The 13,897-nt window shown below is 40.9% G+C and overlaps 1 protein-coding gene across 1 annotated transcript in view; it reads left to right on the top strand.

Annotated features, from left to right (window-relative positions):
* CTNND2 (catenin delta 2) overlaps window positions 1-13,897 on the top strand; it is a 664,153-nt gene that overhangs the window by 349,497 nt on the left and 300,759 nt on the right. Inside the window, exon 9 of the mRNA XM_054714357.1 lies at window positions 8,908-9,102. Coding sequence (XP_054570332.1) covers window positions 8,908-9,102 — 195 coding nt within the window. The remainder of the gene's footprint in view (window positions 1-8,907; window positions 9,103-13,897) is intronic.

Raw genomic sequence — 13,897 nt, forward strand, 5'->3', positions numbered from 1 at the left:
TGCCCTATGATGGGCAAAAACCACATAAACATGAATGAAAACTGAGCTTCAGTTCCTACAGCAGACAGAGCCTCTGAAAGCAGGATGGGGACTTCTGGTCCCTTGAAGAGGAAGCCTGTCTGTCTATCAGTGGAAACCTGTCTGTCTATCCTGCTGTGCATCTCTCTCTATATATATTTATTATTTTATTTTTTTAAGATGGGTCAGGAGCACCTTATTCTGGATTCCTTCCATGGAAATATCCACAATTATCCTTAGCAAATAGTTCTGGAAGTCAGACTCCAGATGTAGTGTTCCCGTATTTCACTGATGGGTGACGGGCATTGAGAAACAGCTGCTGAGAAATCAAATGGCACTCATTTAATTGAATCCACCTTGTTGATAAAGAAGAGTCTCTGTGTGAATATGAGACTGGCCTTTAAAAACTCTGATAAATAATTAATAAAGCACCAAGTCATGGATTGCTCTGCTCCGGTCTTTGACTGGGACAGTAAGAAGACGGCCTGAGCCAAGCTCCTGGTTCCTTCCACCCAGGATGCTGCTGCCACAGCTGCTCCCAGGGAGGAGCCGGGTTTGGGAGCAACTTTTAAATAGGAGGCCCCGCCCAGCTAAAATTAACACTCACAGATTAAACTTTCTTACAAGCTATGTCAAAAGGGTTTAATCACAAGTCTAAAATCAAATTAGGTTGCCCTTCTGTACGAAATGATATTACAGTTCAAAATTGACCCCCCCCCCCTCCAATTTCTGACTCTGCTCAGTGTCAGCTGAGGATTTGGGGTGCCTGGGTAGAGTGTTTCTGGGTGTCCTTTCACCAGCCTCCTCAGGACTGTCTCTCACTTGAGCGGTTGTGGTGCCACTGAAGTTATCTATAGAATGACTCCTAACAGTTCACAGAACACAGGATTGTCACTGCAATGACCCCACCCTCCACTGATAGAGAAAATCAGACATTGCCCGAGAACTTGTTAAAAATGCAGACCATCAGCCCTCCCCGCAACCCGCTGAGTCAGAACCTGAATTTTAATCAGGGGAATCAGATGCAAATGGCATTTTGAGAAACACAGGAATTCATGGCTGGCATATTCAGAGCTACTCTCTACCTCCCCTGCCATAGGAAACCACAGGTGGGTATTGGACACAGGCGCCTAACCACCCCAGTTTACCCTGTGCGTTTCACTAGGGCCAGTGCCATCTCAGACAAGCAGGTTCTGCAGGCCCTTCTTTAACGCAGAGCCGTCCCTGAATGCTGACACAGCACACCCTTCACCACAGCACAGGTGCAGGGCCCCATGACCTTTGACTGAAAACAAAAATGGAAATGGCCCATCCTAAGAATGCAGATAGCAGTCTCCACAGAGCTCATTAGACTCCATTACCTCTGTCTCGTCACTTTCCACATGCCTGCCTGTCACAAAAGGAGCTGAACAAAAGAAGCCTGTTTTCCTAACAGCCTGGGGAGAAATGCTTGTGGTTAGAAAATAAAAGAACAAGGGGTGCCTGCTTTTATAAAGGATAAGGTCACGTGGGCACCCTTACTGCTGCATCCAGACCAGTGACTTTGGCCTTTAAATTTTTCTTACTGCAAAGTACGTGACTCTCAACAGAGTACATTATTCATTTGGTAATAGGTGTGGCGAAGCTTCGTAATTACGGTAAGTTATGCTGGAAACGTCATCAAGAAAGTTACAGGAACAATTCCTTCTGTTTTCGTCATTTGTCAGAGACTGTGTGAGCATGCAAGTTACTTGTGATAGCAGCGAAGCTGTATTTCCTTAGTATAGTATATGAGAATCTGGGATTTATAAAATAGATGAAACAGGAGGGCAGGTTTGGCCTTCCAAAACAAACTTGTAGATTATTTTATATCATCAGATGGCCTGTCACATGAAATTATTAGGCTTCACTGAAGTTTTACCATTGAATACATGTGAATAAATCATCTCCCTTCTAAACATCAGTCTGAAATATAGCTCATAGCCTGTATGGAAATTGTGCCCATGTATTTTAACACTTATCACAACATGAGATAAGATATCAAACTGATTTAATGAATTAATGGTCACTTGCAAATGAAATTTAGTTCATGGACTTGAGTCAGGATACATAGGGAATAACTTAAGACTAAAATTAAGTTCTGAATTAACATAGGCATAGGATGTGGATTTTGGAATTTTGATTTGAGTCAAAAGCAAAAATATCAAGAAGAAAACAAAGTAAGTTTTTATTGTGGAGAGGTACTCCTCCGATCCAAGATGTGATAGTTGCCTCTCTCACCAATTAGCACACATTTATGATATAATAACATTAACCAAAATTGTTATATTTTGTATTTCTGAAAGTGTTATTTGTTGATGTCATATTTCCCCCTCAATTTTAATGAAAACATATATAAAACTACGTATTTAAGAAGCACAAAGTAACTATTCAAAGCCACAAACATCACAGAAGGAAGGCCACCTACCTGCACAGGTCAGCTTCCTGGACACGTTGCTTAGTGATAGGCAGGGACCATACCCCTGAAATCAGCAAGGTTTTAGCAAGGGGAAGAGTTACAGCAGAGGTTTGTGAGGGGAAAATGTGCTTCTTTTCTAGGCTCCGCACTTTTCTATAAAAGTTCTATTTGCCCTTCAAACATGTAATTGTGTTAATAAATATCAGGGTGCAATTTTTAAAAAAAATGAATTCCTAGAATTTACTTTGTACTTACCTTCATAGCACAGGAAATGTATAGCTCTTCTTCGGAAGACAGCTCTTTATCTCAGAAATGAGAGTGCTTATCTCTGGCGCCTGTTCACAGGGGCCTCCGTCTGCTGGCTCTGCTGGCTCACCCTGACCACCCTGGCCTTTGGGCCCTGCTTTCCTCCTTCCATTTTTTCGCAAATGAGCATTTGAAACTGGCTCCCAAATTTGACATGAAGAGATCAATGGCATTTTTTTTCTTTAAGAACCTTATATTGATATTTCTAAGTGAAAGCATGTAAAAATGTATTTCTTTGCATGCAAAGCAAGTTAACTTGCATTAAATTAGGGAGTCATCAATTATATAGTATAGAGATAAAAAAAATGCGAATGGGTCATAATGAAAAACGGAACAAATTTGTTTCATTCTATTCAGTAATTTGGCTTAACATAGTAGTAAATGACATTATTTGAAGAAATCAAGAAGTCATAAATTGAGGGTTGTAACACATTATTTATTTATTTTAACTATGCCTGTCTCCTATCTCTACATATAATTATGAGGTGTGGGGGTGCCCATTAAACACACAGTGCCACTCCCCTCTCAGGTGGACTGAGTCCATTTCTTTTGGAGGTTGTGTTCAAGGAGTCACCATTTCAAAGAGTCCCCCAGAATATTCTTTGGGGAATAAACAAAGATTTGAGAATTAATCATATTCTCAGGAAAGAAAAGTGTGTGTGTGTGTGTGTGTGTGTGTGTGTGTGTATTTGAGCTGAATCTTTAGTCATGAAATTCTCATGAGTTTATGTGTGATCTTCTGTTGAATATTTCAAATCCTTTTGATAAAAATGTAGTTACTGTATTGTGACATTTTGAGTTAAGAAAATATCTGTTCAGTTCTTACCTTCAACTCAGTATGAACTTATTTCTTTTACAACACGGTGTGGATTAAATAGGTCCTAATAAAATCACTTCTATAAATATTATGAAATGAATCTCTACAGAGGGCCTTTGCTCTGGCGACTAGTTCTTTCTGGCTGAGAAGTAGGCATCATGCTGCTGTGACTCCTTCTCTGGTCCTATGAAGTTTTCTGCTGAAATGTCAGATGCTCAGAAAGAACCTCTTCACCCCACTATCAAAGCAATATACCCCCAACACTTCGTCTCCTCTCCCCTACCCTACTTAATTTTGCTTCAGCCTCTATGTCTATTCCTACCTAAGTGTGATCTCTTATTTCCAAGGTCAGAGACCTGGTCTGTCTTAAGCACCTTGGTGTCCTCAACTCCTACAAGTTGCCTGGACACTCAGTAAATATGTGTTGAATGAATGAAAATATAGGTCAATATAGATTAACTGGTACATATAAGTGATACAGGCAATATCTAGTATATAGACATTCATTTGCAAATCAAATCTAAAAAATGATAAATGTTGCCTGTTGCTTGTCAGATGCAAACAGCCTGTTGGATTCACTCAGCCAGTGAAAATGTGGTGTTGAGGATGAGACAAGCAAGGCAGTGAGAGATACTGCAGCCTTTTCAGCTTCTTAATTATTTTCCATGTCAACAACTCCCTACAAGTCTGTTGCTGGCTTCCTACGAGATTAGCAAATGTTTGTTTGTCCTCAATGTGCAGGTTTAATTTATGCCATACCCCTTTCTAAAAGGATTCTGCCTTTTCTTGGTCGTTTTAATATATCTTTCTCTTTTGGACTTAATTCATTCCTGCATTCTTTGTAATTATCCATTACAAAGCAACCCTGATGTTGTTCCTTTAAGGTCATAAAAATAAACTGTATGATTTAAATTTTGTAATATTCTACAAAATTATCAAATTTTTGTCACATATTTCCGAGTTAAATCTCTGTTTTGTTTTTGATATTTTGAAGGTTTTTGTTAAGAAGTGCTTGCTTTTCTCCCAATCAAAGGATGTATTTTCATGAGATAACATAATTTGACTCTGAGGTTGAATGACAGGGGAATACCCATCGTAGGCTGTTTTAACAAGTATCCATTTTCAGACACGATCACTCTCATCTTGATCCTCCCACTATTTCATGCCATACAAATGCATGCATTACTATCTGTATTTTTACACTGGAGGAAACCTGGGCACAGAGAGGCTCAGTGACTCCCCTTGATTCACCCAACTGTTAGACACAGATCTGGAGCCCAATTTATGTCTTCTTATTTCAGGTTATTTGGGCAAAATTTACTCAAGATATAGCAGTAGAATTACTACTTTTGATGCAATTTATTTTTACTTCAAACTGTTGAACATGATACATCCACACTCATAATGCCATCTTTCATTTGCAGAACTTTATGATGAGCCATGATCTCTAGCTTCTACATAGGACTTGCTCATATAAATGGTGGTGCTGGTGTGAAGATGCCTACACAGAAACAGGGGATATCAGAGGTCTAGTGTCCTCTCCAGTGGTCCAGTCTTCCCACCCCTATGAGCCCCTGGAGCTTGTACCTCCCTCACTGCCACAGGACTGAACCCTCCTTCCCTCTCCCCTCCCACCGCCAGTGCCACAGCAGAATGACCAGGAGTGAGCAGGCGATGGAAGTTTTAAGGTAGCTTTTGTACAACAGCTGTCCCGGGCCTGGTCCTACATCAATTTGCAGGTTCTCCCCTGTCCTCCAGGGTTCCTGGACCTGCAGGAGGCATGGCCCTCACAGAGCACCCTTCTGAGTCACAACCTTTCTTAGCCTGCAAACTGACCATTCATGTTCCAGATGTGGGCCCTCAAACCCATTAATTTCAGAATCACATTACAGATGAAAATTACCAATGCCTGAGCTCTCTAGATCCAAATTTTGTCTTGTGAAGAGAAGTAGGAAAAGTAAAATGATATGACAGCATTGAAAGGTGGACATTGGATGAGGTAAGCGTTGTTGAGAAAATTGGTCATAAAGCGCTCTGTAGACACAGGTATTATACCTGCATGACCTCTGCCTGCAATGGTGGGGAGCCCTTTGCTGCAGTTGGTCTGGCCTGTGGGGTCTGCTTTCCTTTTCTCTCTGTCCACTTGTGTTTCACTGCACCTTGTCATGCTGCAGCTCTGAATCTTCATCTCAGTCAAGGTGAGGCTCTCAGAATTGCTCTTCATTGCCCTGGACATCTGTGGCATTTTGGACAAAGTCAGTTTCTCCAGCATTTTTCCTTGCTATGATAACATCTTTTCAGTTCCTGTCAAAGACACAAATGCTTACTAATGGTATTCTGAGCCCAGAATGCTGAGGACTTGTTGTCAAATAGGCCATAATGGTGAAAGAAACTACTGCTAAAGAAAAGTACATTTTCTTTGGATCAGCAAATATATTCACCACCTTGTGAACTTTTTCAGCATATTCCCAGAAGAGGTTGTGTGAGAATTTTTTTTTTGGAATTACCCAGAATAAAATAGGTTTTGTTAGTATGGGCCTTACTAGAGCCTGAATGATAGAAAACATGAATTCCTGAACTTGCACCTTTAGCCTTTCACTCTCTGTCTCCCTTCTTTCTCCTACGTCTCTCTGTTTCTCTTGCCAATAACTGTGCCCACCCATGAGCAATTGAAAGGATCACAATGGATAGAAAGGAGTATAAACAAGGCTCCTTTTAGAAAGCCTTATCTCATTCAGTGCTATGCATAATGCTTAAGTATGCAAATGGATTTTGCACAAATGTTTCTACAGGGAAACACTATTAACTTATAGTTTTATCAAGAACATGCTAATAAAAAATACAGTATGTTGTTCAAATATTTAATAATTCTACTATTATATTTTTTCTTACTGTCAGCATATAGTAATCGTGATATCCACAAAGGTGGACTTTATTGTAAGATTCGTGTCCCTTGGTCATTGATTTCTGATTCATTGTATGCAAATAAAAATGTCCTAATGCACAGTAAATGCTTTTACTAAGAGGATTTTCACACACGCCCTCAGATCATATCGACACTTAAAAGGTTAGCAGGTGCTTTCATTGCGCACCCTTAGATGTTTTCAGAGGCTTAGAATAAAGAACAGTGATAAAATTACATCTCTAACTCTACTAGTGATGTATAACACACTTATTTAACTATAAAACATTTAGGCGTATTAACCCTTGAACAACACAGATTTGAAATGTATGGGTCTACTTACATGCAGCTTTTTTCATCTTGTAAACAAACAACATAAACTTATGGTATCGATAAAAGCAATACTGTAAACATATTTTTCTCTTCTGATTTTCTTCATATTTCTTCTCTAGCTTACTTTATTGTAAGAATACAATATATAATACATGAAAACATGCAAAATATGTGTCAATCAACTATGTTATTCGTAAGGCTTCTGGTCAGCATTAGGTTAGCAGTAGTTAAATTTTGGGAAGTCAGAAGTTACACAGGGATTTTTTGACTGTGTGAGGATTAGTGCCTCTGACCCACGGGTTGTTCAATGGTCAATTGCAATGACTGCTTTCTTGCTTTTAGACTTGTAAGTTTTTGGCAATATTACTAAAACTTCCAAGTAGTAGGAAGAATTGACAGCAGGAACGCACGGATTATCATACTTAAAATATATTCTTGGAAAATGTCAAAATGAGATAATATTCAGTGTGATGTTGGCATGTGATCAATGAGATGCAATGAACCTAATTATGCAAAGCTGTTATTTTGGACCTATCATTCATCTGCATGCTATCTGAATCAGGATTGAATTAATTACTAGCAAAGGGAAAGGTAAGGAACTTGCCTTTCCTCAAAACAGTCAGTGATTTTAATTATCACTAAATTCATAGAAGGCTTAGTACTGCTGCAATCATTCGGAAATCCTGTTTTCTGTTTGTTTGTTTGATTGATTGTTATATTTACAGCACCCTGTGTAAAATATATATTAGGAAAACATTTATTGCCAGTTTAAAAACATTTGAGTGGCTTTTTTCTCAAGTATACTAGGTAAGAATATTGAAATCCTTGTGGTTAAGGGATCCTTAGGAAGCAGGTTTAAAGGTGGCCCCCAGTGAAGGATTTGGACCAGAGGAACAGAGCTAAAACTGTCCACAAACACCTCCAAAATCAAGGAATTGCGACACCCTGTTGCTGTAGGTTTGAATGGGGAGCTCAGAATTGGGGCTCTTCAAAGGCAGTTGACAGTTAAATCCCAGTGTGCCATGTGGGTATTAGCTTTGGAGATTTAGCCGAAGGGTCTTTCCTAACATCAGCTGCAGCCTCATTTGGCTCTTGAGTGTTCTCTGCTCACCTCATTAGATAGCCATTTATCCTGGATGCCCCACGCCCTTCATTGTCCCTCGGTGTCCTTTACTTCATCTGCCTCGATGGAGATGATTCTCCTGACACTCTGTCGCTGTGATTCTGACTGGACCTCCAACGTCCAACGAACTACTGGCTCTCAATCAACGTCCTCTTTACCTTGTGTCAACTCAACCGCTTAGCCCTCATAAAACTTTATTTCCCAATGTGCAGAGGTTCACAGCATGGCTTCCAAGCCACACCTCTTCCCATACAAGGCAAGGAAATGAAACATGCAATGATTTACAACTACTATAAGGCGAGTGATGTGTAGCCTCGATTTATAAATTAAACCAGCTATTTGTATCTTCTTCAGAGCAAGGTGCACTAAGCTTCAATTTAGAGGGTAAGGATAAAGCAAAATATAACTTAAAAACATTCTTTAAAAAATCTGCTTTTCTTAGAGACTTAGGTTGTTGTAAGTCTGAACATTGTGGTTCATTCGTTGTCCAGGGAAAAACTGCTGGTGGGAACAAATTCGGATTCATTTTTCAGAAACAACGTAAAGATGGCTTGCCATCGTGGCTTATTCAGTGGCTCATGACTTTAATAATTTGTTGCAAAATTTAAGGTGCAAGGACTATGGGGTGATAAGAGGGTTTTAGGTTTGACTGTCTGCCTGATCCCGTTAGAGAGGAAGACAAGCAACATTCGGTAGACTGAGAAAACGGATGTCTCAGTGGCCCTGTTCAGTGTGGATTTATCTCAGAATCGTTATCCTTAGAGGGCGGTGAGGTTTGGGAGCAAAGCTAGGCAGCTGGGTGATGCCGATAAGCTGATTAACTTGACGTATTTCTGCCATTTCATGTCATTCATTTGATATTCTGCAGATTTCAACATTTTTGTAAAAAAAAAAATCAAATATGCCTTTGATAAAACAAGTTCTGCTTGAATATTGGTCAGGTCTTCATGTCTGCTGTTATTTTATTCCAGCTGGGTCCCGGGCCTCATACAGCAGCCAGCACGGCCATCTGGGCCCAGAGCTGAGGGCCCTGCAGTCCCCAGAGCACCACATAGACCCCATCTATGAAGACCGCGTCTATCAGAAGCCCCCTATGAGGAGTCTCAGCCAGAGCCAGGGGGACCCTCTGCCGCCAGCACACACCGGCACCTACCGCACGAGCACAGGTGTGTATTCAGGACCCCACCCCGTGCTCTGTCCAGGGTGGGTGGGCATGCTTGGGAGCCCCACAACCCTCCCTCATGAAAGGAATCTGTGTGTGTGTGTGTGTGTGTGTGTGTGTCCTTTCTCCTTACAAGCATTGTGACCTGCTTCTATGATGGTGATGATGGAAACCAAACCTGAGTCCAGTTTACCTCCCTAAGTATGTTGTAAATGAAAGACATACCATGGAGGGTGTAAGCTTATTTTGTCAAACAGGCAAATTGAAGGAAGCAGGAGTAATTCCTTATTCATCCTTACTAATGTATTTAATGAGTATAAGTCCTCCAGAAAGCACGGTCATTATATGGGATGTCAAAGGCATATACCTAATTCTGGTAAGTATTTTTTATATGATATAGTCTACCTACTTGGCAAGCTTAGGGGGAAAAAAAACATATTGACTACAAAATGTAGCATATTTTGTAAGGCAAACTGAGGATTTATTTTGTACACACTATTAGGTTGAATTATATTAAATTATTATTTAAAGATTGGATGTTGGCCATTGCGTGCGGTTCAATCAACTGTATAACTTTCCTGGGTTAAATCTATATTTTGAAATGAGTACCAGCAGAGGCCACATGAAGGAAGACACGTGTTTTCCCAGAACGTGCAGCCATTGGCAAAATAATGGTCAAATGTCATGACTCCGTGTGCCAGAGAACACTTAACTACAAAATGGATATAATTAAGATGTTGAGAATTGCAATTACTATAAAGCTGAGCATTGCTAAGTAATCTCAGAAAATATTCTGTAGACGATTTGCAGAGAGCAGCGCTCTCTCCTTCCTTCCTAACGTTCCGCGTTGGCCTGGACAGGGGCTGAGGCTGGGATAGCGAAGCCCTGGTCTACACTGGGCACACAGGGCTCTGCCTCTTCAGATGGTCGTTCCTTCTAGTTACCACCAAGTAGAGCGAAGCAATTTTGTTAAACTGCATTATGATACTAAATTACACGTTTGGAAATCCAGTCAAGCTAAGTTGCTTTTATAGTTGATTATTGGTATTTACATTTCAGTTCTTTACGGCACCATAGGCAACAAGGGACCAAATACTCTTGATTTTATTTTTGACATTGTAAATGCCCTCCAGTGTTGATAATACCTATCTTGTGTAGATGAAAAAAATACCCATTTATTCTTCTGTCAGAATCTCTCTCACCTTCAGCCTGCTAAACCCACACCTGTCTGAGGTTGGGCTGGTTTAACGTTTAGTTTGTTGCATGTTATTAAGGTACTTTTATAAAAGATGGAGATAACAACCTCAGAGATGTTCAGTATCTAATTTGAATAAACACGGACAACCAAAGGGATTATGTTCATTCTCAGTTCTATAGTCATATGCTCTTAGAATGATCTCATTAATAAACTTCTGGGGAGTTAATGAAAAATTAGCTATAATAAGAAATAAATACTTCACGCATGTTTGTCAGATTAAAGACAAAGAAAGATGCTTGCACTTTAAAAAAATAAACGGGCCTGTAGAGTTTCTTCTAAGGCAGGGGTCCTGGGCCAGATACGGCTGGCCACCTGTTCCAGGAGCCCTCGTGAGCTCAGCCCCATATGCTTCAGGGAGTGCAGGTTTTTCAATGGCTTACAATCAAAAGATAGGATCTGTTTTGTGATATGTAAAATTTATATAAAATCCAAATTTGAGTGTTCATAAACAAAGGTCTTGGAATGTGGTCGCACCCATTCATTTAGTATCAACTATAGCTGCTTTCCCACTGCAGCGGCTGCGTTTCGTAGCTGTGACAGAGACCTGATGGTAAAGCTGAGAATCCTTACCTTCTGGCACTTTAAGGAAAAAGTTTGCCAGCCCCTGCTCTCAGCCACCGATGGAGGACAGTGCCGAATGAATGAATGAACGAGTGCTTTCCTCTGGTCCCTCTGCATAAAGGAGGCAGCAGTGTCCTCTAAGGGCTTCACAGGGGAAAACCTGTTTGCCTGGCTTCTCCCAGGAACAGTAACCTCTGCCCTGGCAGAGATCTGAGGCTGTGACAACCAGCTGCCAAGGTCCCCAGCCCAGCCTGCACCTTGGAACTTGAGACACTTTTGAGGAAGTATGCTGACTTACTGCAACACTAGGGACATTTCCAGAAGTGCAAGGGAGGTCTCACGGGATGACATGTGGGGCGAACCATCTCCCTCCAGCTCCTAAGCTTAAAACCATGCGCTTTCACCCACCCTGGTTCCTCCCTATTTCTACACTTAATTCACTTCATTTAAAATCCTTATACTTGTGCCCTAGCAGAGTAGCGCAGCGGAAGCGTGCTGGGCCCATAAAATCCTTATACTTTCTCAGCTAACCCTGTAACTCCAGGGACTATCAGAACCCACATGTTTGAGAAAATGCCTGTAAGATGGGTATATCATTTACTCATAAATTTTATACATATGATACAATATTATTAAATTGTACCTAGTAAATGTCAAGATTAAAAATTGATATAAAGAAACATTATAGGATGATTTTCCCATTTCCAAGGGGATATTTTTCACATCCCCTGTGCTGTACACCCCACTGGAGACACTGGGTCAGACCTTTAAGAGGCTCCAGGGCCAGAGCAAATGTCCTAACTCTCTGGGGAAAGAGGACATGTTCTTATGGGCCTGTCACACTTGAAGTGTTCAGGTGCCACTAGCTTTTGGCTCAGATTGGTGGCCAGGTGACTTGAGCACCAATCTTATCTCTGTCCTTAAGTATCAGGCCCCTGGCTGGAGTTCCTCCAGTTTAATCCCTAAAGCATTTCCACGTGATGCTTCAAGGAGAGCTGGGCAGGGGAACTGAAGGCTGGTTGCCCCTCTTCAAGAAGTCAACACTTGGGAATGAAGACAAGTGTATTTGTCTACACAATTAGGGAATCGCTAGATGGTACCATAGTTTCAAGCAAGTGAGACTGATGGCAACGTATATAGCCCACTACTACTTTCAGGGGCTGTTCTAAATGCTTTGAATATATTTACAAATCCCCAGAACCACCCTATGAAGGAGGTGCTATTATAATGCTCACTTTACAGATCTGAATACTGAGGCATAGAGACCTTGAGTAATCTGCCTGAAGTCATACTGTTTGTATAGAGCCAGTGTTTGTCCCTCCCTCCCTCCCTCCCTCCCTCCCTCCCTCCCTCCCTTCCTCCTCCTTCCTTCCTTCCTTCCTTCCTTCCTTCCTTCCTTCCTTCCCTCCTTCCTTCCTTCCTTCCTTCCTTCCTTCCTTTATTATTTTGATTTGTCTTTACTGTTGAAAGCATTACAGATGTCCCCCTTTCCCCCATTGGTCCACTCCATCCCATTCTCGCTCCCCCCACCTCAGTCTTCACTGCATTATTGTCTGTGTCCATGGGTTATGCATATATGCATATAAGTTCTTGGGTTAATCTCTTCCTGCCCGCCCCCCTCCCTTTCCTCCCCTCTTCCCTCTCAGATTCATCAGTCTGTTCCATGCTTCCATGTCTCTGGATCTGTTTTATTTGTCAATTTATATTGATCATTAGATTCCTCAGATAAGTGAGATCATGTGATACTTGTCTTTCTCTGATTGGCTTATTTTGCTTAGCATAATACTCTCCAGAAATTTATAAGCAACTCATACATCTTAACAAAAGGAAGACAAAATATCCAATTACAAAATGGGCAAAGCTCCTAAATAAAATAGACACTTCTCCAAAGAGAACATACAGATGTCCAAGAAACGTATGAAAAAATTCTCAAAGTCACTATCATCAGAGAGATGCAAATTAAAATGACAATGAAGTAACACCTCACACCTGCCAGAATGGCTAAGGTCATCAGCATATCAACAAACAAGTGATGGAGAGGATGTGGAGAAAATGGAACACTAGTTCACTGCTGGTGGGAATGTAGACTGGTACAGCCATTATGGAAAACAGTAGGGAGTTCCCTCAAAAAATTTAAAAATAAAACTGCCTTTTTACCCAGTGATCCCACTTCTAGGAATATATCCTAAGAAGCCTGAAACACCAATTAGAAAGAACATATGCACCCCTATGTTCATAGCAGTTCTATTTACAATAGCTAAGATCTGGAAACAGTTCGAGTGCCCATCACTAGGTGAGTGGATAAAAATGCTGTGGTACATTTATGCCATAACTATGCAGCTGTAAAAATAGAGCCAGTCTTGCCCAGCCTATGTTGCTCAGTGGTTGAGTGTAGAACTGTGAACCAGCAGGTCACAGTTCGATTCCCAGTCAGGGCATGTGCCTGGTTGCTGGCTCAATCCCTATTAGGGGTTGAGCAGGAGGCAGCCGACTACTGATTCTCTCTTCATCATTGATGTTTCTCTCTTCTCTCTCTCTCTCCCCTCTCTCCCTGTCTCCCTCTCTCCCTCTCTCCTCTCCCTCCCCCTTCCTCTGAAATCAATAAAAAATATTTTTCGCCAAGAGAGCCAATCTTTAAATCTTCACACCCAGGCAGTCTTGCCTTAGAACCTGAGCTCTTAATAGCCATCTTGGTTGACTGACCCTGCATTTATAAAAATCATCATTTAAACACAAAATAAATGTAAATTCCTTCTCATCTATAGAGCTTCAGGATTGTCTATATCCTGTTATTCAAATAGTATCTGTTCAGGACATGTCATGTGCTAGATGCACAGGCAGATTCAAAGAAGCTTAAATAGACTCCTTGTCCTTGAGCATGTTCACTTTCATATCACAGAAAATCATAAAAATATGAAAAATTAACTGGTAGTGGAAGGTAATATCGTAAAGGCTAAATAAATATTCCAGACAAAATTAA

This window comes from Eptesicus fuscus, chromosome 4 (assembly GCF_027574615.1).
Source record: "Eptesicus fuscus isolate TK198812 chromosome 4, DD_ASM_mEF_20220401, whole genome shotgun sequence".
Taxonomy (NCBI): domain Eukaryota; kingdom Metazoa; phylum Chordata; class Mammalia; order Chiroptera; family Vespertilionidae; genus Eptesicus; species Eptesicus fuscus.